General features: G+C 48.7%; 6 protein-coding genes across 9 annotated transcripts; 3 read left to right on the forward strand and 3 right to left on the reverse strand.

Annotated features, from left to right (window-relative positions):
* The first annotated feature begins 1,243 nt into the window (after positions 1-1,243).
* On the forward strand, positions 1,244-2,906 carry H257_11040 (hypothetical protein). Its single transcript, XM_009837872.1, has one exon. It carries the CDS (start codon positions 1,250-1,252, stop codon positions 2,789-2,791), a length of 1,542 nt encoding a protein of 513 aa, XP_009836174.1. The 5' UTR covers positions 1,244-1,249; the 3' UTR covers positions 2,792-2,906.
* Positions 2,907-4,745: 1,839 nt separating this feature from the next.
* On the forward strand, positions 4,746-5,993 carry H257_11041 (hypothetical protein). The gene is made up of 3 exons (XM_009837873.1): positions 4,746-4,871; positions 4,924-5,269; positions 5,326-5,993. The coding sequence occupies exons 1-3, from the start codon at positions 4,792-4,794 to the stop codon at positions 5,899-5,901; spliced, it is 1,002 nt and encodes a 333-aa protein (XP_009836175.1). The 5' UTR covers positions 4,746-4,791; the 3' UTR covers positions 5,902-5,993.
* Positions 5,994-7,004: 1,011 nt separating this feature from the next.
* Positions 7,005-10,076, reverse strand: H257_11042. Of its 2 annotated transcripts, XM_009837874.1 has the most exons (10): positions 9,843-10,076; positions 9,692-9,787; positions 9,502-9,643; positions 9,310-9,451; positions 9,135-9,185; positions 8,710-8,872; positions 8,398-8,663; positions 8,096-8,212; positions 7,871-7,954; positions 7,005-7,785 (listed from the first exon to the last, which is right to left on the reverse strand). In XM_009837874.1, exons 1-10 carry the CDS (start codon positions 10,037-10,039, stop codon positions 7,169-7,171), a joined length of 1,875 nt encoding a protein of 624 aa, XP_009836176.1. In that variant the 5' UTR covers positions 10,040-10,076; the 3' UTR covers positions 7,005-7,168. The 2 variants fall into 2 exon arrangements, with proteins under 2 accessions (XP_009836176.1, XP_009836177.1); XM_009837875.1 differs by lacking the exon at positions 7,005-7,785 and having other exon boundaries at positions 7,841-7,954.
* Positions 10,077-10,710: 634 nt separating this feature from the next.
* On the forward strand, positions 10,711-12,084 carry H257_11043 (hypothetical protein). The gene has a single exon (XM_009837876.1). The coding sequence runs from the start codon at positions 10,772-10,774 to the stop codon at positions 12,026-12,028; it is 1,257 nt and encodes a 418-aa protein (XP_009836178.1). The 5' UTR covers positions 10,711-10,771; the 3' UTR covers positions 12,029-12,084.
* A 192-nt stretch (positions 12,085-12,276) lies between these two features.
* Positions 12,277-14,581, reverse strand: H257_11044 (hypothetical protein). The gene is made up of 9 exons (XM_009837877.1): positions 14,375-14,581; positions 14,148-14,318; positions 14,033-14,105; positions 13,935-13,981; positions 13,720-13,873; positions 12,995-13,296; positions 12,815-12,926; positions 12,548-12,630; positions 12,277-12,462 (listed from the first exon to the last, which is right to left on the reverse strand). Exons 1-9 carry the CDS (start codon positions 14,560-14,562, stop codon positions 12,300-12,302), a joined length of 1,293 nt encoding a protein of 430 aa, XP_009836179.1. The 5' UTR covers positions 14,563-14,581; the 3' UTR covers positions 12,277-12,299.
* Positions 14,582-14,611: 30 nt separating this feature from the next.
* H257_11045 (hypothetical protein) lies at positions 14,612-17,357 on the reverse strand. Of its 3 annotated transcripts, XM_009837880.1 has the most exons (10): positions 17,188-17,357; positions 17,010-17,135; positions 16,775-16,944; positions 16,524-16,726; positions 16,379-16,469; positions 16,070-16,244; positions 15,871-16,019; positions 15,569-15,803; positions 15,178-15,518; positions 14,612-15,122 (listed from the first exon to the last, which is right to left on the reverse strand). In XM_009837880.1, the coding sequence occupies exons 1-10, from the start codon at positions 17,339-17,341 to the stop codon at positions 14,676-14,678; spliced, it is 2,091 nt and encodes a 696-aa protein (XP_009836182.1). In that variant the 5' UTR covers positions 17,342-17,357; the 3' UTR covers positions 14,612-14,675. The 3 variants fall into 3 exon arrangements, with proteins under 3 accessions (XP_009836182.1, XP_009836181.1, XP_009836180.1); XM_009837879.1 differs by having other exon boundaries at positions 14,612-15,518; positions 17,010-17,132; XM_009837878.1 differs by having other exon boundaries at positions 14,612-15,518.
* Between the last annotated feature and the right edge of the window lie 59 nt (positions 17,358-17,416).

Here is a 17,416-nt window from a genome sequence, read left to right on the forward strand (position 1 = left end):
TGGTTGTTTGCCCCTTTTAGATTTGATTTCAGTATGCAAGTAGTAATACCCAAAACCTTAAGGCGTGGTCTCCGAAAAATAAAATCGTTCCTGGTTGACTGTGAAATCCAAGCCTCTGATTGGTTCAAACTCATTTTTCCGGATAACTATGTGTTCACGCTTTCCGGTATAACTCAGGCAGGGACGTGGTTTCCTGCCTGATGCATATTTTCGTCAAAAATCAAAACTTGGTTTTTGATATTTTTGATATTCCTTAAATTTTCGTACGGATAACGTCATTGCTTCATGGATGGCAAATTATTCGGTGTTTCCTTGCAGTGGTCACCGAGTTCAAAGTGCTGTGGCGCCGGTGCGTCCGCCAGACTGGACCAAGCAAACCGCAGCCCACGGAACGTGCCCCCTTCTATGTACGTTATGAGCTGCTGGTCCAGTGACAGAGCATTGCTAAGCAAATTATAGTGAAAAAAAGCTGAAATTAACCGCAAAATGGTGTAACTTATTACTACACTACAGGAGCAGTATTAATAAGTTAGTAGTACTATGTATAATATACCGGTAGTAGTATGTACAGTACAGTGTAACTATTAATATTAATATACGAAGAATGATCGATTATTTATACTGTAACTGTAAAGCTCACAGCAGTGTACAGTACGTTAATACTGTACATTCCAGTATTGTCAAGTCGGTTCGTAATTGAAGCCACCGGATATTTTCAACAATTGTATGGTAGGAGAAAGTGCGACAGTATTGTATTATGAATATTTGCTATAACAAATGCCGAGGCATTTGATTGGATAATATCCACTTCGGCCTTTCCACGTAGAATATCGAAATGGATAGTAGCCAATAAAAGACAAGTAATTTCTGGGTCCGGAAATTCGTACCGAATCTCCATACATTCGGTACAAATTTCCAGATCGAATGTCGTCGCCCCATCGAATCACAAATCGACGCTATTGGCTAATCCAAAATTGAGTGGATTTGATTGGCTCTTACAGAATCGACAAGTATATTCAATCAACCAGAAGTCCATCCTGATTCAAAATGGAATCAGTCAAACCACCATATGGAGCAAACTCACAATATGATTTTAGCCAATCCAATGCCAATAATCGAAATATCCATAGAAAATCCTTCGATTGACCTTCAAAGATAATAACCCACCAATCAAAGAGCCCATTTATCCGGATGAGTGAAGTACCTGCAAATTGCAGGCTGCAATGACTATCACTCTGCCACTGCCCACATGACCGACACGTTGGCAAGTGCGCCTGCAACGCGGCATCCCGCGTGGATAGCGACAGCCATTGCGGCCCTCATGTGCCTGGGCATTCTGGGTCTCAACTTTGAGAGCGACTTCGTCGTCAAGTCGAGCTCCCTCGCACACAAGCAGCAGCTCCACGCCGCTGCAATGAACCACACTGTCATTGTTGCAACGAACCACACTGTCTATGTGGACCGCGTCATCGAGAAGGTCGTGCTGAAGAAGACCTTGGTGAATGCCGTGGATCACAACATCGCGTACGTGAGCCACAACTACGACAACACGACCGTGCATATTGTGTACAGCACAAGCTGCGACCAGCCCAACCGGCACTTTTTGAGCGCGGCGTTGCAGGTCTCCGCATCCAAGGTCGGGCAGCGCGGTCCCATAACAGAGATCATATCTGGGTGCAGCGATGAGGAAGTCCAGCGCTTCGCGAGCGAACCTTCGTTCTACCACGACTACCACCGCCACTTCACGCCTTCGTACAGTCCCCACCCGAAGTCCGGCATCACCGACGACTACTCTCCGTACAACAAGCCGTTTGCATTGCGCCATCTCCTCCACACCCCGCCTTCGTCGTCCAACCCCGCGGCCGTCAAGGGCAACATGCCCGTAGCGCTCATGGACGCCGACTTCATCTTCTTCCAGCCGCTCCGGGTCAACACTGGCGCGGACTTGTCCTCTTTCTACCACGGCGAGCAGCGCCAGGGCGAAGAAATCCAAGACGTTGTGGCCGACGGACACGCATTGGCTCAAGACTGGACGTCATACTACGGCGCGGGATGGTTCAACCCGGACAATGAGGACAAGAAGGCCGCGATATGTGCTGGCAAGCCGTGCATGGACGTGACCTCGGACGACGGCCGCGAGTACTACGCCGGTGGAGGGCCGCCGTACATCCTGACCAAGAACGACTGGCTCAAGATGATTGACAGCTACGGCGACTTTGTCATAGCCGGGCGGAAACTGTCCAAAAACTGGATGGTCGAGATGTACGCATATGGATTAGCAGCTGGCAACCACCACATCAAGCACACGCTCGTGACCCACCTTGGCCCTACGTGGCCCCAATCCGAAGTACACTCGTGGACGTTTCTCGACGACGATGCACCCAATCCATGCGACGTCGCGTCCTTGGACGTGGTGCTGCCACGTCATCCGCCCATCTCGGTGCATTACTGCCAAAAGTACGGATACTTCGACAAAGAAGACGCCGGGTTCCACTTTTACAAGTACCACATCCCGTACGACATATTAGAGTGCGACGCAATGCTGCTCCAACTGCCGCCGCCGTGGCAGTGGACGGACATCCCATCGCTTGGGTTGGAAGGGATCGACTTAGTAGCCAAGAGGCACGAGGTGTGGACAGAATGCACACTAGCCAAGATCCTCAACCAAGTGTTTCTAACTGCCAAGGAAAAGCTCTGCCCTCTTGGGTTCAATACGCACCAAGGACTGCCCATGAGCGAACCCCACCAACGAGATTCGGCGCTTCCTGGAGGCGCGCCCAAAGAATTTTGAAGGGTGGAATCAAGTACTACTAGTAGTACAGTAAGTAGTACAAATCAATTCTGGTATATGTAGTACAATATATATAGTATATGTAATAAAGGTGTACAGTGATTGCCTGTAAAAGGGGGAAAGTGTAGCACTTGCAATTAACAAAATATTTGTCAAAACAAGGGATGTAGGACGAGCAGTTCATTGGCCAAAAAGAAACACATTTTTATCCGGAGTAAACCGGAATCATCGCAGGCTTCAAAAATAAAAAGATCTGATTGGTCTGTTTCAAAATTGAATTTCAAAAGTCGACGACGGCTTCAACGCCCAAATCGCTGGCAAGCCCATGAAGCAACAGCGACGCTACACAAATGTGTACTGCCAATTCTGGTACGTGTATAAGGATAGGATAAGGTGTAATTAAGTACCACAGTAGTAGTACTACTACTATTAATACTACCAAGTACTACGTAGTACTGTACCATACTCCTCAATTCTGGTACGGGTAATTAACTGTAAGTTCAACGACTGTACTCTATTCCATTCATTTCATATCTTTTTATCTTCTCAATTCTGGTACGGGTAATTAAGTGTAAGTTCAACGACTGTACTCTATTCCATTCATTTCATATCTTTTTATCTTATTTTTGTATTGACGGTAATTTAAATTGTACTACTACCGTGTACTATTCATATTAATACTACGTACAGGGAATGACGTATTAAGCGCCCCCGTGGTACTTCGAATTGGCATTTCAATTGTGTATTGGGACAAACTACTTCGAAATTTCAATACTTTAATAAATACGAAATTTTAGTACCACGGGGGCGTTTAATACGTCATTCCCTGTAGTAGTAAGCTTAGCGTACCTCGTACAGTACTGTAATACAGTACTCCGGAGTAGTATATATATTTGGCCAGGTACAGTAATACTCCGGAGTACTACGTACTACCCATAATAGTAGTTGTAATCTAGTATTGCATGACCTCCGTCGCACAGCAAATACCTCCTATATTCTATATCCCCCCCATTTTATGGATACCCGTATTTAGAGGTTGCACTCACTGTACTGTACAGAAATCAAAAATGGACAGCGCTGCAACAACCGCGACGCGACCCAAGTGGCCGTCCCGTGTCCTAGTATGGACGCACAGCGGAAGTTCGACTGTTCAAGTACAAGACAGTAAGCTCTGTTAACAACATAAGAGCCTTAGATAAACCCAGCCCCTTAGGGGCGAACATTCCCGTGCACGCTTTATGAAGTATGGACGCAAATACGACTCCTGATTGGCTAAAACGTGAATATATAACACAACCTCTGACAGTGAAGCAGGGATGATTCATCCCTGGCCGTTCCTTACGTTTTCGATATATTTTTTTTAAATTAAGCAATATTTTTGATATATTTTCAAAATCCTCGAAAATAGTTATGATAACATCCCTGCCTTAAAGCTTGGACGGTTTTTCACAGCCCAGCCCCTAATTATACGTATAGCACGTGCTCGCATGCTTTTATCGACCGATCATTATGAATATTGCATTGAACATAATTAGTGAACGGGGAAATTTAAGCTTATTGGAATATGATTGGAGGACTTACTACAAAGTTCGATGAATATTGTGACCATTGATGTTGTTTTGACCAATGAATTTTGTTTATGTGTGTATGTCTGCATGGTGATTGGCTTTAATATATCATGAGTAATGGGTAACTTCTTTAAATTTCCCCGTTCACTAACTTATTATATTAATACTACGAACGTTAGTACTGTATTAATATTTGTCCAAATAATTGTAGAAAATTCTCAAATTTTGATCCGAGGTGGAATGAGAGGGTGGGTGTGAATGATGTCATTCCACCCTGTACCTTGGTAGGTGCATAGCCTGCGAAACATTGTTCATTGTATCATTTGATAATAGTATATCCAGCCTTAGTGGCGTTGGTCGGATAATTCAACCTGTAAGATTTGATAGGTGGAATGACGCTTTTTGCATCCTTCAACCTGTCAACGCGCCGCCATGTGGACGTCCGCGTCGGACCAAAGCCGGTTTGTGCACTTGGAGTGCAGCGCACCTCTCTTCCAAGACTCGTACAAGCGGTACTTCGACCCGCCTCCTTCCTGCATCTACAGCCGCTCACTCTTGACCTAGGAACAACAAGAGCTCCGGGAACAAGCACTTGAGGTGCTTTCCGCACTGCTGCAAGGCCCACAACGCGTCTGGGTACTGTGGAAGTACGTTGCAAGTGCTCACGGCGGTGGAGCATGCAGACATGATGCTCTTTGCCAAGTTCGACTTGGAACAAGCCGCGGACGACATTCAAGTCAGCAGTGTCGTGCACGTGTCGGAATTTGAAAAGTCCCCGTATCTCCGCGGCCGACGACTCCCCGACCCTTCGCCTGGTCATGTGTACGAGATCAATTCCAGGCGAAATTCGTGGCATTACGGCTGGGTTAGCTCTCGCTTTGTCAAGAGCACCGTAAAGCACCACCTCAAGGTAGTTAGTTGTTACCTGCATGTACAGTCGTTCACGAATGTGCTTTGTCGAGATAGGTCTACATATTGGTCCCAGTAGACACGAACGGCAACATGCTGTGCGTAGACGTGCTCATGTCCAAGAGCTTTTTCATTGAATCCACTCGCACAGGGACCAAGTTGCAGGCAAAGTTGCTAAAGCTAGCAGCAACGCAAGCAGCAACTCCACCCACAGCCCCGTCATCAAGCAAACCCATTCGGACACGGCCGCATCTGGTGCTAGAAGACCCCGCGACGCTGGACCCCCCGATGAATCGGATGTTCCCAAGGAAAAATCCCATATTGGACATGCAATCCTCCTTCCTGCCTCCCGCACCGCTTCGTAAGGATTCTTCCCCTTTGACGATCGACATCATGCCATCGTACCACGTCATGCCCTTGCCAACACAAGCAACGTCGTGTTCCCACTCGCCAACAACGATCCCATCAGTGCCGTTTCCATGGGTCCCCCCCCAATCTTGCTCTCTTTTTGGGCACCCCCCCGTAATCGACCAGCATGTCCTCGGGAACGATTCGTTCCTGGATAGCCTCATCAGCGGCATGCAAGAAGAGGACGGCGACGAAGATCTGTGGACGTCTCCGTTAACATGTTGACGTGTGAAACTGGCGTCGTGTTGGAGCAACTTGCTTAGCAACGCACTTGACTGATTCACATTTCCAACCTACAGTACCTACTTACAGGTTTTGACCATTTAGATTGTGCTTTGCAGTCAAATTGGCCTATTTTGGGGGATTGATAAAATCGCTAAATCGAGCAAAGGAGTATGATTGGCTACAAAGAAAAGGAGGTTGATTGGCTAAAAAGATTGCGATTGTAGTTGTATTAACAAGGTAAAAAGTATCATAACATGGAGTTTTCCACAACACATATTTAGATGCGACCAATAAGAAGAGAGAGAAAATGTTACATCTCTGATTCTGTCCGACTCGCTACTATTGTCCTCGTCGCTGTCGACTTCTAGGTGCTCCATGATGTACACTCGGGCAGGTTGTAGACCTGCCTGTCGGCCTTGTGAATGCAGCCCTTGATGCTGCTGCATGCCGCCACCTCAGCGAAAGCTTCCAGGGGGTTATGCATTTATCATGCTTGAAGTTCAATGTTTGCCTGTCCTTTTCAGTTATGTCACAAAGTGTAACATTTGGTATGAGGGTGAAATTTGCCAGGTTTTCAAAATTTGAAGAATGATATCTTAGGGTGTATTGTCGATTTGATGGTTACAAATATTTGGGGAGGGTGCAATCGAATCGACCAAACCGATCCACAATCGATCGGATTGGTTGTTGAATTTCATTGAGAAGATTTTGATTGGCTAATAAGTTTGAGCTAATCTGAGGTAGCCAATCAAATCGATTTAAATTCCAACGAGAAACCACGCCACCACACAATGAAAGTTCACTCGAAAGCACAATCATATGAGGTTTCAAATTGTTTCGAAGTACGCTTTTAGCGTCTTCGATACATTATGGCCAAACACACCCTCAATACTGTCGACCGTGTTACTCCCGAGTATACGCTATTTAACGTATGGACGCCAAATACGACTCCTGATTGGCTAAAACGTGATTTTTTCCGGATAACCTCAAAACCACACTAAGTTGATTGATTCATCCCTGCTGCTTTGGAGTGTGTCCGTTCCTGCTTTTGCACGTTTCGATAGAAATGAAGCAATATATTTTTTTGATATATTTGCAAAATCCTCGACAATAGTTCGGATAACATCCCTACTCTAAAGCTTGGATGGCTTTTCACAGACCAGCCCCTTAGGTTTATATGCAATTAATTTCCAAGGTCCGGTGATTGGTCGGCGGATCATTCAACCACCCGGAGAACAAATCACAATATCCTGGAAATATCATGCTCTTAAGCGTCCAAATCAAATGCGTCGCGGCACCGCTTGATGGAGCGCGGGGACATGACGTACCCCTCCGAGTCGAAGAACTCGTCGCCGTCGCTCTCGTCCTCCTCGTCGCCGCGGCGGCTGAGCGGCTCCTCGCCCAGGGGCACGCGTTCGTCGGGGTCGGACTGAATCTGAGACACAGGGGCCCAGTGGGGACTTTTCCCCGTCGAAGGCAATGATGATTTGTTGCGCCGTTTGTACCAAAAATGGTATGCGCTGCCGATAACCACCAACGCCAAACACATGGCCACGGCCGCGCTCAATAGGGAAAATTCCCCACTCATGTCGGTTTTCCCACGGAAGTTCGACGACGATGTCGCGCCCACTGTGTCGTTGACTAGGACTTTTCCTGTGGTGGACGTTGGATGGGAAGTTTCCTTGTGCGACGAGGCTGAAGTGGGACTGGGCGTTCGAGGTGTCGTAGGGATTGTGGGAATTGTCCCAACCGACTTAGTCGTCGTCGTAGTAGTACTACTACTACTAGTAGTAGTAGTGGTGGTAGTGGTGGGGGGCGGCGTCGGGGGTACCGAGGAAGGCGGCTGGGGCAGGCCCTCCAATTCCGCCTCCAGACCTCGGTACTCTAATAATAGTGATCAAATGGTACGAATTAATGCTAACGTTATGATAGATTTCCACATTTTATATCGATATTATTCGAGACTTACCGCACTGCGCCTTGGAAAACCCCACGCGCTTGGCATCCGGGTCAAACACAAACTCGTGGTGCATCATAAAGTTGGCCCCAAGTACTAGCACAATTATACAAAAGATCAACTCCATATCCTTATTCCGTCGATTTTAGACGTTATTCCGTCGATTTTAGACGTAATTCCGTTCATTTAGTCGTAATTCCATCCATTTTATGTACGATAGATTGATTATGTATATACCTCCACCGCCGCTCTTTTCTGTAAAGTACAACGACCCACAGCGCCGACCGTTGTCATCTGCGGGCAAGAGCTGGGTCGCAGGGATCGACAGCACCACCATTTGTCCAGTGGTCGCACCTATATATATATATATATTTCACATAAATGAGAATAATTTTATAATAAAATTAAAATAATTATATATGGATTATAAATATATATATTAATATATACTATTATAAATATTTTTAAATAAATATAGATATTAATACATACTGTATTTTAAAAAATAACCCGAACTATATATATATATAAAAATATACCTAGCATCGTTATGTCAAAGGCAGGCATGGCCTGGACAACGTCGTCCGGGTACGTCGTGTCGTCGCATCCGCCGCCTTCCGCCGCGTACTTGTGCCCGGTGGTCTTGAAGAACAGGTCGTTCCACGCGTCGGCGTACGCGGACGGCAGGTACGAGTCGGTGGTGCCGCTGTCGACAATCACATTCCGACCCGCCCCCATGAACGATGCATCGATGGGGAGGTTGGTACCCCCAAATGTCAACGCGATCACCGTGACCCCATACCATCTGCTTATAGCGATCAAAAAATGACAAAAGGGGGTCGGACACGTACCCGTTGTGGGAAGACGTGACGGCCGCGTACTGAACGTCGGTCGAATGGTGCGCCGTGGAGAGGGTGCCGATGGCCATGGTCCCGCCTTGAGGTGCAAAGCACAAAGCAAATGCACTCGTGTCTACCTTGTGCTCGGCGTGGAGTTTGCGAATCAAGTTGTTTTCTGTAAATATAGGTATATATTATATTCTGTAAATATGTATTAATATATACAAATATTGGAAAAAACAATCGTCCAAGTTAGTTGGCAAGCATGGCACATATGTCTCAAGATGCAACCATTTACATGCAAATGACGACTATGCAGTTGATTTTATAAATGCCCATCACAAATATATTGAAGTCATACTAGATAAGTTGAATTTTCATATATATATATATATAGTTTTTTATTGCCTTTGTCAAATAAATAAAAAATCATTTACCTGTATTGGCGACCCCCATGATGCCATCCGCGACTTGGGAGATAAACAGTCCTAGAACGATATGATCGTTTAAATGAATTCAATTGTAAAAATAAATGAAATATCACGATGAAGTATTTCCGATAGAATATTATCTCCATATATATATATATATATATATATATATATATGTAACCTGTTTCGCGTTTCTGGCAGCCAAACATGTATCGCGTGCCGAAGGATTCGTTGAAGCGGCGACTGGGGTGGTCCACGGCATCTCCGAGCCAGACGTTGTCCTCCACGACCACGGCATTCCAGCTGCTTCCTTCCGTGTACGACTGAACAAGCATGAGACAACGTACATATGAGGATGATCGGGAGTTCTCACTTGGGAGATGTGACACTGGTCGTCGAGGCCGCACACGCCGCATGTGAACGAGCCCAGATGACTCGCGCACGACGGATACGTGAGCGACGACGACTTGGTCGTGTCGAACGGCGCGTCCGTGTGTGTGCCGCATCCGTCGCATCTAATGCACGAGTTAGGTACAACCACGTTACATGAAGGGTGTGCATACCCATTGCACGGAAATGCCATGAGGTGGCTTCCCGTGTCCACGATCACGGACGCGCGCTGCGGAGGTGAGCCAGCATACACCCATGTGTAGTGGGTCCTACGCACACATATCCGTCACAAGTGCACGAATGCGAAGGAATAGAGATGCGTACCCGAGTCCAAGGTTGAGCGGCACGGGTTCAAAGTTGCCGTCGGTTAGTCGGCGAAGGCGCTTGTTCGTGGCAAGGTCCCGTTTGACCTGGCCGTGGTTGGTTCGATGGAGCTCCATGCGATGGCTAGAAGCGACTCCCATGTACATGAGAGTGACAACGGCAGCGACGGCGGGACGAAGTGGCGACGACACCATCATAAAGCGCAGTGCGTTACGTGTCGTCAAGGAAGATGGCGATGAATCCTGATTAGGATATGACAGGACGATAAAACCAGGATGGCACTGAAACCTACCTAATTAGGCTTTGGTACACTATTTGAATTCACACTAAAATCTGAGGGTCACACTAAATACAGGTGAGCCTTTGGTGCACCCATTTTGTCCGGATAATTCAAGAACGTTCGTCATGTAATCAGCGCAACTTCAAGTTGGATGTTTGGACTGCGTTTATCGTGGCCACATGAAGGCGCTCTGCCGCATGTCGACGTAGGGGCAATCGATCCAGTTGGCGCGCGTGGGACAAAACAAGACGAAGGTGTGGTGGTATAGTATACTAACTTCCTACTTCGAAGTATCAATAGTAGGATCCAATCGTGGCAAGTGGTGGTCGATACACTCTGACCGGAAAATAGTGTTTGACCCTGGACTAAAAATCCCTAAACGCTAAATACAAGGTCATGCCAACGACAATCGATGCCCTTGTAACCTGGAACGATGTACACTGTTTGAACGCATTACGCACGTTGACAACCAACAATGCCGACGTTGTGGCCGCTAATTTACATACAGGCTAGGTGTATGTTAACAGTAAATACAAGCAATCGATGGCTGGTTTGTTTAGGGTATTTCGTGGGTATCCGGATAATTCACTAGTTTTGATCGAACCCCGACTTAGATGGTTTCTGTCTCACTTTCCAATTTGCCATCCTCATGCAAGCCAAACGTACGTTCGCTCCCAACCCGCGCTACCCCGACGAGTTCCTTCGCAAGATCCCCAAGACGGATCTCCATTGCCACTTGGATGGATGCGTTCGTCCTGCGACCTTGATTGAACTGGCGCAGGAACAAGGTGTCGAGCTCCCGACGTACGACGTACCCCAATTGTCCACGTGCCTCTTCAAGGAAACGTACGCCAACTTGGAAGAGTACTTGCGCTGCTTTGCCTACACGTGTGCCGTCCTGCGTGACCCTGCTGCGTTAGAACGCGTGGCGTACGAACAGGCCGTCGATCAGTATGCCGTAGGAGTGCGCTACTTCGAAACGCGATTCGCGCCGCAACTCCTGGCGATCCCTGGCAAGCTCTCGGTTGAGGACATCCTTGTCCACGTGAACAACGGCCTTAAGCGCGCGACGGACGAAGCGAACGCCGCGGACGACGTCCAGAGTGGTGCCGCCCCTGTCCACGGGTACGGCATCATCGTGTGTGCGATGCGCTTCTTCATGCCCAACTTTGGTCCGTACTACGAGCAGTTCTGCCACGTGCATCGGTACGAAGACAACCATCGGTTGTACGGGTTGGCGTCCATGGCTCTGATCACCCAAGCGCATGCGGCGAAGGAAGCATTCGGCCTGCCCATCGTCGCGCTGGACATTGCCGGCGCCGAAAACGGCTTCCCCGCGTCAGATCACGTGGAAGCGTTTGCGTTTGCACACAAAAAGTTCATGCATAAGACGGTGCACGCCGGCGAAGGGTACGGCCCCGAGAGCATCTTCTCCGCCATCACGGACCTCCATGCCGACCGCATCGGCCACGGGTACCATCTCTTCCACGCCAACCAAGTGCGCAAGGACATGACGGACGACCAAAAGCAGTCGTACGTCGATGGACTGGCGCAGTACGTGGCCGACCAGCGCACATGTCTCGAAGTGTGCGTGTCGTCGAACCTCCAGACCGTGCCTGAGATTGAAAACGATGCATCTCGACACCCATTGACCGAAATGCTCAATGGGAAGCTCGCCGTGTCGCTGTGCACGGACAACTGCACCGTAAGCAAGACGGACATGTTCAAGGAGGTGCGCCTCGCGGTCGACGCGCTGGACCTGTCGCCGTCCGAGCTGCGCCGCGTGATCCTCACGGGGTTCAAGCGGTCGTTCATGCCGCTGCCGTACAAGCAGAAGCGCGCATACACTCACGGCGTGATTGACTATTACGACAACCTGTGCCGCGAATACAACATTCAAGACTAATTGTAATCTCCTTGTACGAGTATAAAATAGAAAATATAACGACCAAATTATGCATACTAGTACTGATATAACATTTCAAAGACCAAACAGGTCTACCAATCAAACGCCGAACAGGTAGAAAACCTTTGTAAATAAATATCCTCTTCATTTCTATCGGGAAAGGAAAGATACGATCTCCAAGTTTCGGAGGTTGAAAAAGTTGCCTGCGAGGTGTATTTTAAATTGATTTTTACGTTACCACACATATATATATATTATATATATATATATATTACGACGTCGACGACGCTGTACCGACGGGCAATTTGCGCAGCTTGTTGCGTTTAAAATCCGCGCCCAGAAGAGACGTGTACGTGCATCGCTCGTCCTTTTCCACGAGACCGTCGCGGTACACCAAGTCAAAGCCCCCCACGCGATCTTCCTTCGTTTTGAGTCTAATATCCCATATTTATTATATCCATGTGTAGCGAATATATATCCCTTGTTTTTAGAGTATTAATAACTATATAAATACCGTACTTGGTTTCCAAGTCGATGATGTCGAGCATGTCGTTGAGCATCCCACACTTGAGCTGGTAGTCTTGGGGGGTGTTGGCCGACAACTAGAAAAGTATTGGGCAGTGTGAAAATAATATTACTTCGGAGTGAAAATAAAATAATATTCCACTTCGTGGGAAACAATAATAATTCCATTGGAGCGACATAATTCTTATTCAAGTCGAGTGAAATAATATTATCAATTCGACAGATCAACGGAAATATTATATATATATATATATTCTTTACCGACGGCGACGCGTTCACTTCGAGCAGCCACGGCTTGAGGTTTTCGTCAATCATAATGTCGTACCCGTACAATTCAAAGCAGTGTTTGTCGCTGATGAGAATTTTCTCGACACTATATATATCAATATCGCACCCCCGTGTCATTTCTAGTACCACTACTACTAGTAATACTAGTACTACCTTTGAAGGGACCGGATGATGACCATTTGAATCTGGTAAAAGAGGCGGTCGACGCGGGCGACTCCGTGGTGGGACATCATGTACAGCTTGAGGCTCTTGAGGTCCCACTTGCCGCCGTGCTTTTTGTCGTACTTGTCAGACGTCTTTTGAATCGCGACGTTGGTGAGGTGGATAAACGAGTTTTCGATGTCGCTGGCGTTGTTCGAGTACCGCGAGTTGGTAAAGCGGGCAAACCCGCTCCGGTACAAGTACATCTCGAGGGGCGCGAACGATGTGACGAGGGCATACAAGCGCAGGTCAAACTACCAGATACAATGTGTGGATGTCAAGTCGACGTTCGACGTACCACCATATATACATATTGTGAATTCGCTATATATTTCCGAAATTCGCGAATCAAATATCACTGGAAGTTTTGATTGGTTGAATATATTTTGTAAGAGCCAATCAAATCCGCACAAAATTGGACGAGCCAATAGCGTAGCCAATCTTCGATCCAGTTTCAACACATATAATTAGTGTGTGACTTCAATTAATGTGACCATGTTTACATCCACAAAAAAATCCGTAACAAACATATCGATAGAGTTGGGAAAGAATCAGCACAAAAGTCCACCAAATGTCGGGTAAAAGGACAATAGTAATACTACTAGGAACGATATATGATGGAGGTACAGTAAGTATGCTCTTGATGGAGTATTTACTAGTACTAGTACTAGTACTACCTTTTTGCCGCCCACGAGGTACGGGTTGGAAATGTACTTTTGAACGACATATGTCTCGACTTGCTGGTTCTCGGGCTGTTTGTACCGGTAGTCGGTGCGCCAGTCGCTGATCTGACTCAGTTTCGTGAAGAGGAAGATGCCTTTGCCTTGGGCCCTGATGTGGTTCTTACATGAACCAACAAAGATGGTTGAACATAGGTGTGTGCCGTACGTACTTGCCAATCGGCTTCATGATCCAGATGCCTTGGTTGCGCTTGAATTCCTGAGATGGTTACTGCTTTACGCAACGAACAAGCTTATCGCGTCGATATACCTCGACAAACATGGAGTACTCCCCTGGCAAGATGTACGTGATGGGGAAGAAGTCGTACGGAAACTCTTCGTTCCTGGTTAACGTCGTCAAGGACAAAGAGATGGAAGAAGGTTACTTTTTCTGCGCCCGTCGAGCCCGCTTGAGGTTCTTGATGAGCAGGTCCTTGCGGCACAGTTCTCGGCCGTTGCGGAAGTGGTTCACCTTTTGAGATACGTCTAAATGGACGCTGTCAAGCACGTCGTAGATGAACTCGCGGTCGGCCCAGTAAAAGTCCCAGTCCGTGTCGCTAGGTCATGTTTTCCCCGTAACAAGTCATTGTCATCAGGGTATGATCAGACGTACCTTTCCTTCCATCCCCGACGCAACATTGCATCAAAGATCGTGTTCCGAAACGTCGTTTTGAACCGAATGACGCCGCCCGAGTTGCCAGCCTTGGCCTTGGCGACCTTTTGCGCATCCGCGATGCGCGCTTGGCGGACTCTTTGCGCCGCTTCCGCCTTGTTCTGCTTCTCCTTTTCTTTGTCGTTCATGAAGCGCCGCCTGTCTGGCGTGAAGATGCAGAAACGGACAACATACCAATGGCGGTTTCATCTTTGAATTATCCGGATTCGTTATCCGGACGTCCCCGAACTTTCTAACTATGTCAACTTCTTCCTCTTCGCGCGTGCCGCCTTGAACGTTGGCGCGGGTGTTCGTGTGGACGTCCGTGTCTTGACAGGAGGAGGTTCGACGTAGGATTGGCAGGTAAGGGCTTGGAGGTGGGCATGTGCAGATGCTTGCAAGGTATCGAGGATGAGTGGGGCAGTCGTGGCGTGGTTGTCCTCTGGCGAGGTCCCAGGTTGAGACCCATCAGGTGAAGCTGCAACCGCACCGTCGGGTGAAGTATCGTCCTTGTCGTCGTGTTCAGTGCGCACACGACCGTATCCGCCTTCCAGCACCGAGACAAGGCGTCCGTTGCAACAGAGATTCGCCATGAGCATGAGCTGCGTGGTGACCCAGTGGAAGTCCCCTGGTGAAAGGTCCAATCCAACGGGGCCATCTCTCTGACCGTACTGTTTGTTGCCAATGTCATAGTGGCATCCGTCGAATCCTGCCGAGACGAGTATGAGGTCGGGTCCGAACGCCCGCAGCAGCGGAAGCACCACCTGCGTGACCTTCGCGCGAAAGGCGGCGCTGCCCTTGTCCTTGGCATGGGTCCACATGGGATGTATGGGGAAGTTATAAATGTTGCGTGCGTAGTCGTGGTCACCGCCACTGCCGGGGTAGAATCCTTCCGCGAACACATGGAGCGAGATGAAGAGCACATTCGGCCGTGGGTGCTGCGTCAAGATGTCCTGCGTGCCGTTGCCGTGATGGGCGTCAAAATCCACGATCGCCACCTTCTTCACATGGGGACACGTGTCCAACGCGTACTGGGCGCCGATCATCACGTTGTTCAAGATGCAGAACCCACACGAGATGGAGTCCTTGAGCAGTCCGCTCCATCCTTCTCCATCTTAGAACCTCGTCATCCTTCAGACTTGTGGACCAACGTACCTGCATGATGGCCGGGCGGCCGCACGACGCAAAATGCATTCCGATACTTCCCCATGGCCACAGCATGGACTGCATGGCAGACACTTCCGGCGGCCCTCAAGGCCGCCTTGAGTGTGCCGCGACTGAAGTTGGTATCGCAAATAGACTCGAGCTTGGCGGCGGCCACGGCCGTGCCTTGCACGTGCACTTGAAGCCGGGGCGTCAGCGCCATGCATCCGTCCGTGTGGGACTGCACCTACATACATGCACGATATCCTCAACGATGTGTATATATAACTAGGTGCAGGACAACGGGGGTGTACTTGGTGGTGCAGAGCTTTGAGTGTGTCCACGTACTTGGCGCTGTGGACGCGGCGCACAACCGATAGGGACACAAAGGCAAAGTCGGACGAGACGACCATCATTCCGGATGGGTGGAATGATGATGATGATACGTCGACGTGGATCGTCTCTAGGGTAGGGTTGGAATCAAAAGTGATATATATCACATCGAGTACGTACCCTGAGGGTGTTGGAGGATGGGATCGAGGATGGCGGCAAGTCGAAGGGGCGACTCCTGATGCGAGGCCGCCGTCATGTGCTCGTGGCAGTCTGGGTGATGCAGCACCAGCGTCTTGAGCTGCGGCCGCGAAGACATGAATGCCGCCCGCGCCGCCGTCCTCGACGCTTCGTACACCTATTCCATATCATCTTCATGTTGAGAACGAGAATGTATGTTCATCTATATATACTTGAAGTAATATATATATATAATATACTCGGAGTATATATAATATACTAGTAGTATCTATTTATTTATGGAGGATGTACGGTGGAGCCATCTGCAAACCCTGCTACATCCAGCGGAGTGTGCATGTCCAGAGTGAGCGCACAAGTCGACGCCCCATGGAGTAGCAGCAGCCTGCCATCAATCATCACATGCAGAATTGAGAGAAGGGTGAGATTTCGAGTCTACCGAATGCAATCAGCATGGCCAAAGCGAGAAGCGCGGTGCAGCGCCGTGTCCCCATTCGCCCCAGGAAGGTCCATGCAAGAGGATGGAGCCATCGCGAGGAGATGCTGGAGGACCGATGCGTTGCCCACGGCTGCACACCAGTGCAGAGCCGTAAACCCTTGGGAATCCGGGAGCGAAACACTCGCGCCATGATGCGTCAGCAGCTAATCACATGTAAAGTACCGTGTGGATATGACCGACAATGGACGTACCTGAGCTAGTCGCAGGCTGACGTCGAAGTGGGAGTCGGGGGCCATCGCTGCAAGAGTTAGCGCCGAGTACCCGTCTTCCACGGACACGAAGTTGACGGAATCGGACGAGGCGTGCGCGAGGAACACCGCCGCACGGTCGACGTCGAGGTGGCGGCAGGCGTGATGCAAGTCTAGTGCATATATCGAGTTTGGTGAAAGATTCGATACGATGTTGATGACCGCTGCACATGTCAACCTGTGGTCTCGACCACGCGTGTAGGGCTCGTGCTCTCGAGAGGTTTGCCACTGGGTGTGCGATTCAAGTCGGCTTCGAGGATGTCCTCTAGTTTGTCTGGGATCGGCAGCTCGGGGTTGCCCACTACTGCAAGAAATGGACTGAGGATGATGAAAGATGGATCGGCATGGCTGCGTACGATTCGTAAAGGACACGCGGCGCTTCATGGGCGGGACGGTGATACTAGTTGACGACGTTGTGCTCTTGGGTGTGCTGTTACGGGAAGTGTTGGCAGACGTCGTCAAGATGGACGTCAAGATTGGCCGCAGCCGCTTCTCTGAGGTCGCTTCCATGACCCCTGAGCTAAACAACCCCTTGAAAATACAACCTCTTATCTTGCGAAACGTATTATATACTGTAGCCAAGCT

The sequence above is a fragment of the Aphanomyces astaci genome (assembly GCF_000520075.1).
Source record: "Aphanomyces astaci strain APO3 unplaced genomic scaffold supercont1.31, whole genome shotgun sequence".
Taxonomy (NCBI): Eukaryota; Oomycota; class Saprolegniomycetes; order Saprolegniales; family Verrucalvaceae; genus Aphanomyces; species Aphanomyces astaci.

Excerpts from the sequence above, each read along its gene's own strand:
- H257_11040 (XM_009837872.1), top strand. The coding sequence starts at position 1,250 with ATGACCGACACGTTGGCAAGTGCGCCTGCAACGCGGCATCCCGCGTGG.
- H257_11041 (XM_009837873.1), top strand. The coding sequence starts at position 4,792 with ATGTGGACGTCCGCGTCGGACCAAAGCCGGTTTGTGCACTTGGAGTGC. Across the intron at positions 4,872-4,923 it reads TTCCAAGACTCGTACAAGCG|GAACAACAAGAGCTCCGGGA; the intron begins GTACTTCGACCC and ends CTCTTGACCTAG. Across the intron at positions 5,270-5,325 it reads CCGTAAAGCACCACCTCAAG|GTCTACATATTGGTCCCAGT; the intron begins GTAGTTAGTTGT and ends TTGTCGAGATAG.
- H257_11042 (XM_009837874.1), bottom strand. The coding sequence starts at position 10,039 with ATGATGGTGTCGTCGCCACTTCGTCCCGCCGTCGCTGCCGTTGTCACT. Across the intron at positions 8,873-9,134 it reads CATGGGGGTCGCCAATACAG|AAAACAACTTGATTCGCAAA; the intron begins GTAAATGATTTT and ends CTATATTTACAG. Across the intron at positions 7,786-7,870 it reads GTTTTCCAAGGCGCAGTGCG|AGTACCGAGGTCTGGAGGCG; the intron begins GTAAGTCTCGAA and ends CACTATTATTAG.
- H257_11043 (XM_009837876.1), top strand. The coding sequence starts at position 10,772 with ATGCAAGCCAAACGTACGTTCGCTCCCAACCCGCGCTACCCCGACGAG.
- H257_11044 (XM_009837877.1), bottom strand. The coding sequence starts at position 14,562 with ATGAACGACAAAGAAAAGGAGAAGCAGAACAAGGCGGAAGCGGCGCAA. Across the intron at positions 12,631-12,814 it reads AAGTGAACGCGTCGCCGTCG|TTGTCGGCCAACACCCCCCA; the intron begins GTAAAGAATATA and ends ATACTTTTCTAG. Across the intron at positions 12,463-12,547 it reads ATCATCGACTTGGAAACCAA|ACTCAAAACGAAGGAAGATC; the intron begins GTACGGTATTTA and ends ATGGGATATTAG.
- H257_11045 (XM_009837878.1), bottom strand. The coding sequence starts at position 17,341 with ATGGAAGCGACCTCAGAGAAGCGGCTGCGGCCAATCTTGACGTCCATC. Across the intron at positions 16,945-17,009 it reads ACGCGTGGTCGAGACCACAG|ACTTGCATCACGCCTGCCGC; the intron begins GTTGACATGTGC and ends TATATGCACTAG. Across the intron at positions 16,727-16,774 it reads TCAGCCTGCGACTAGCTCAG|CTGCTGACGCATCATGGCGC; the intron begins GTACGTCCATTG and ends ACATGTGATTAG.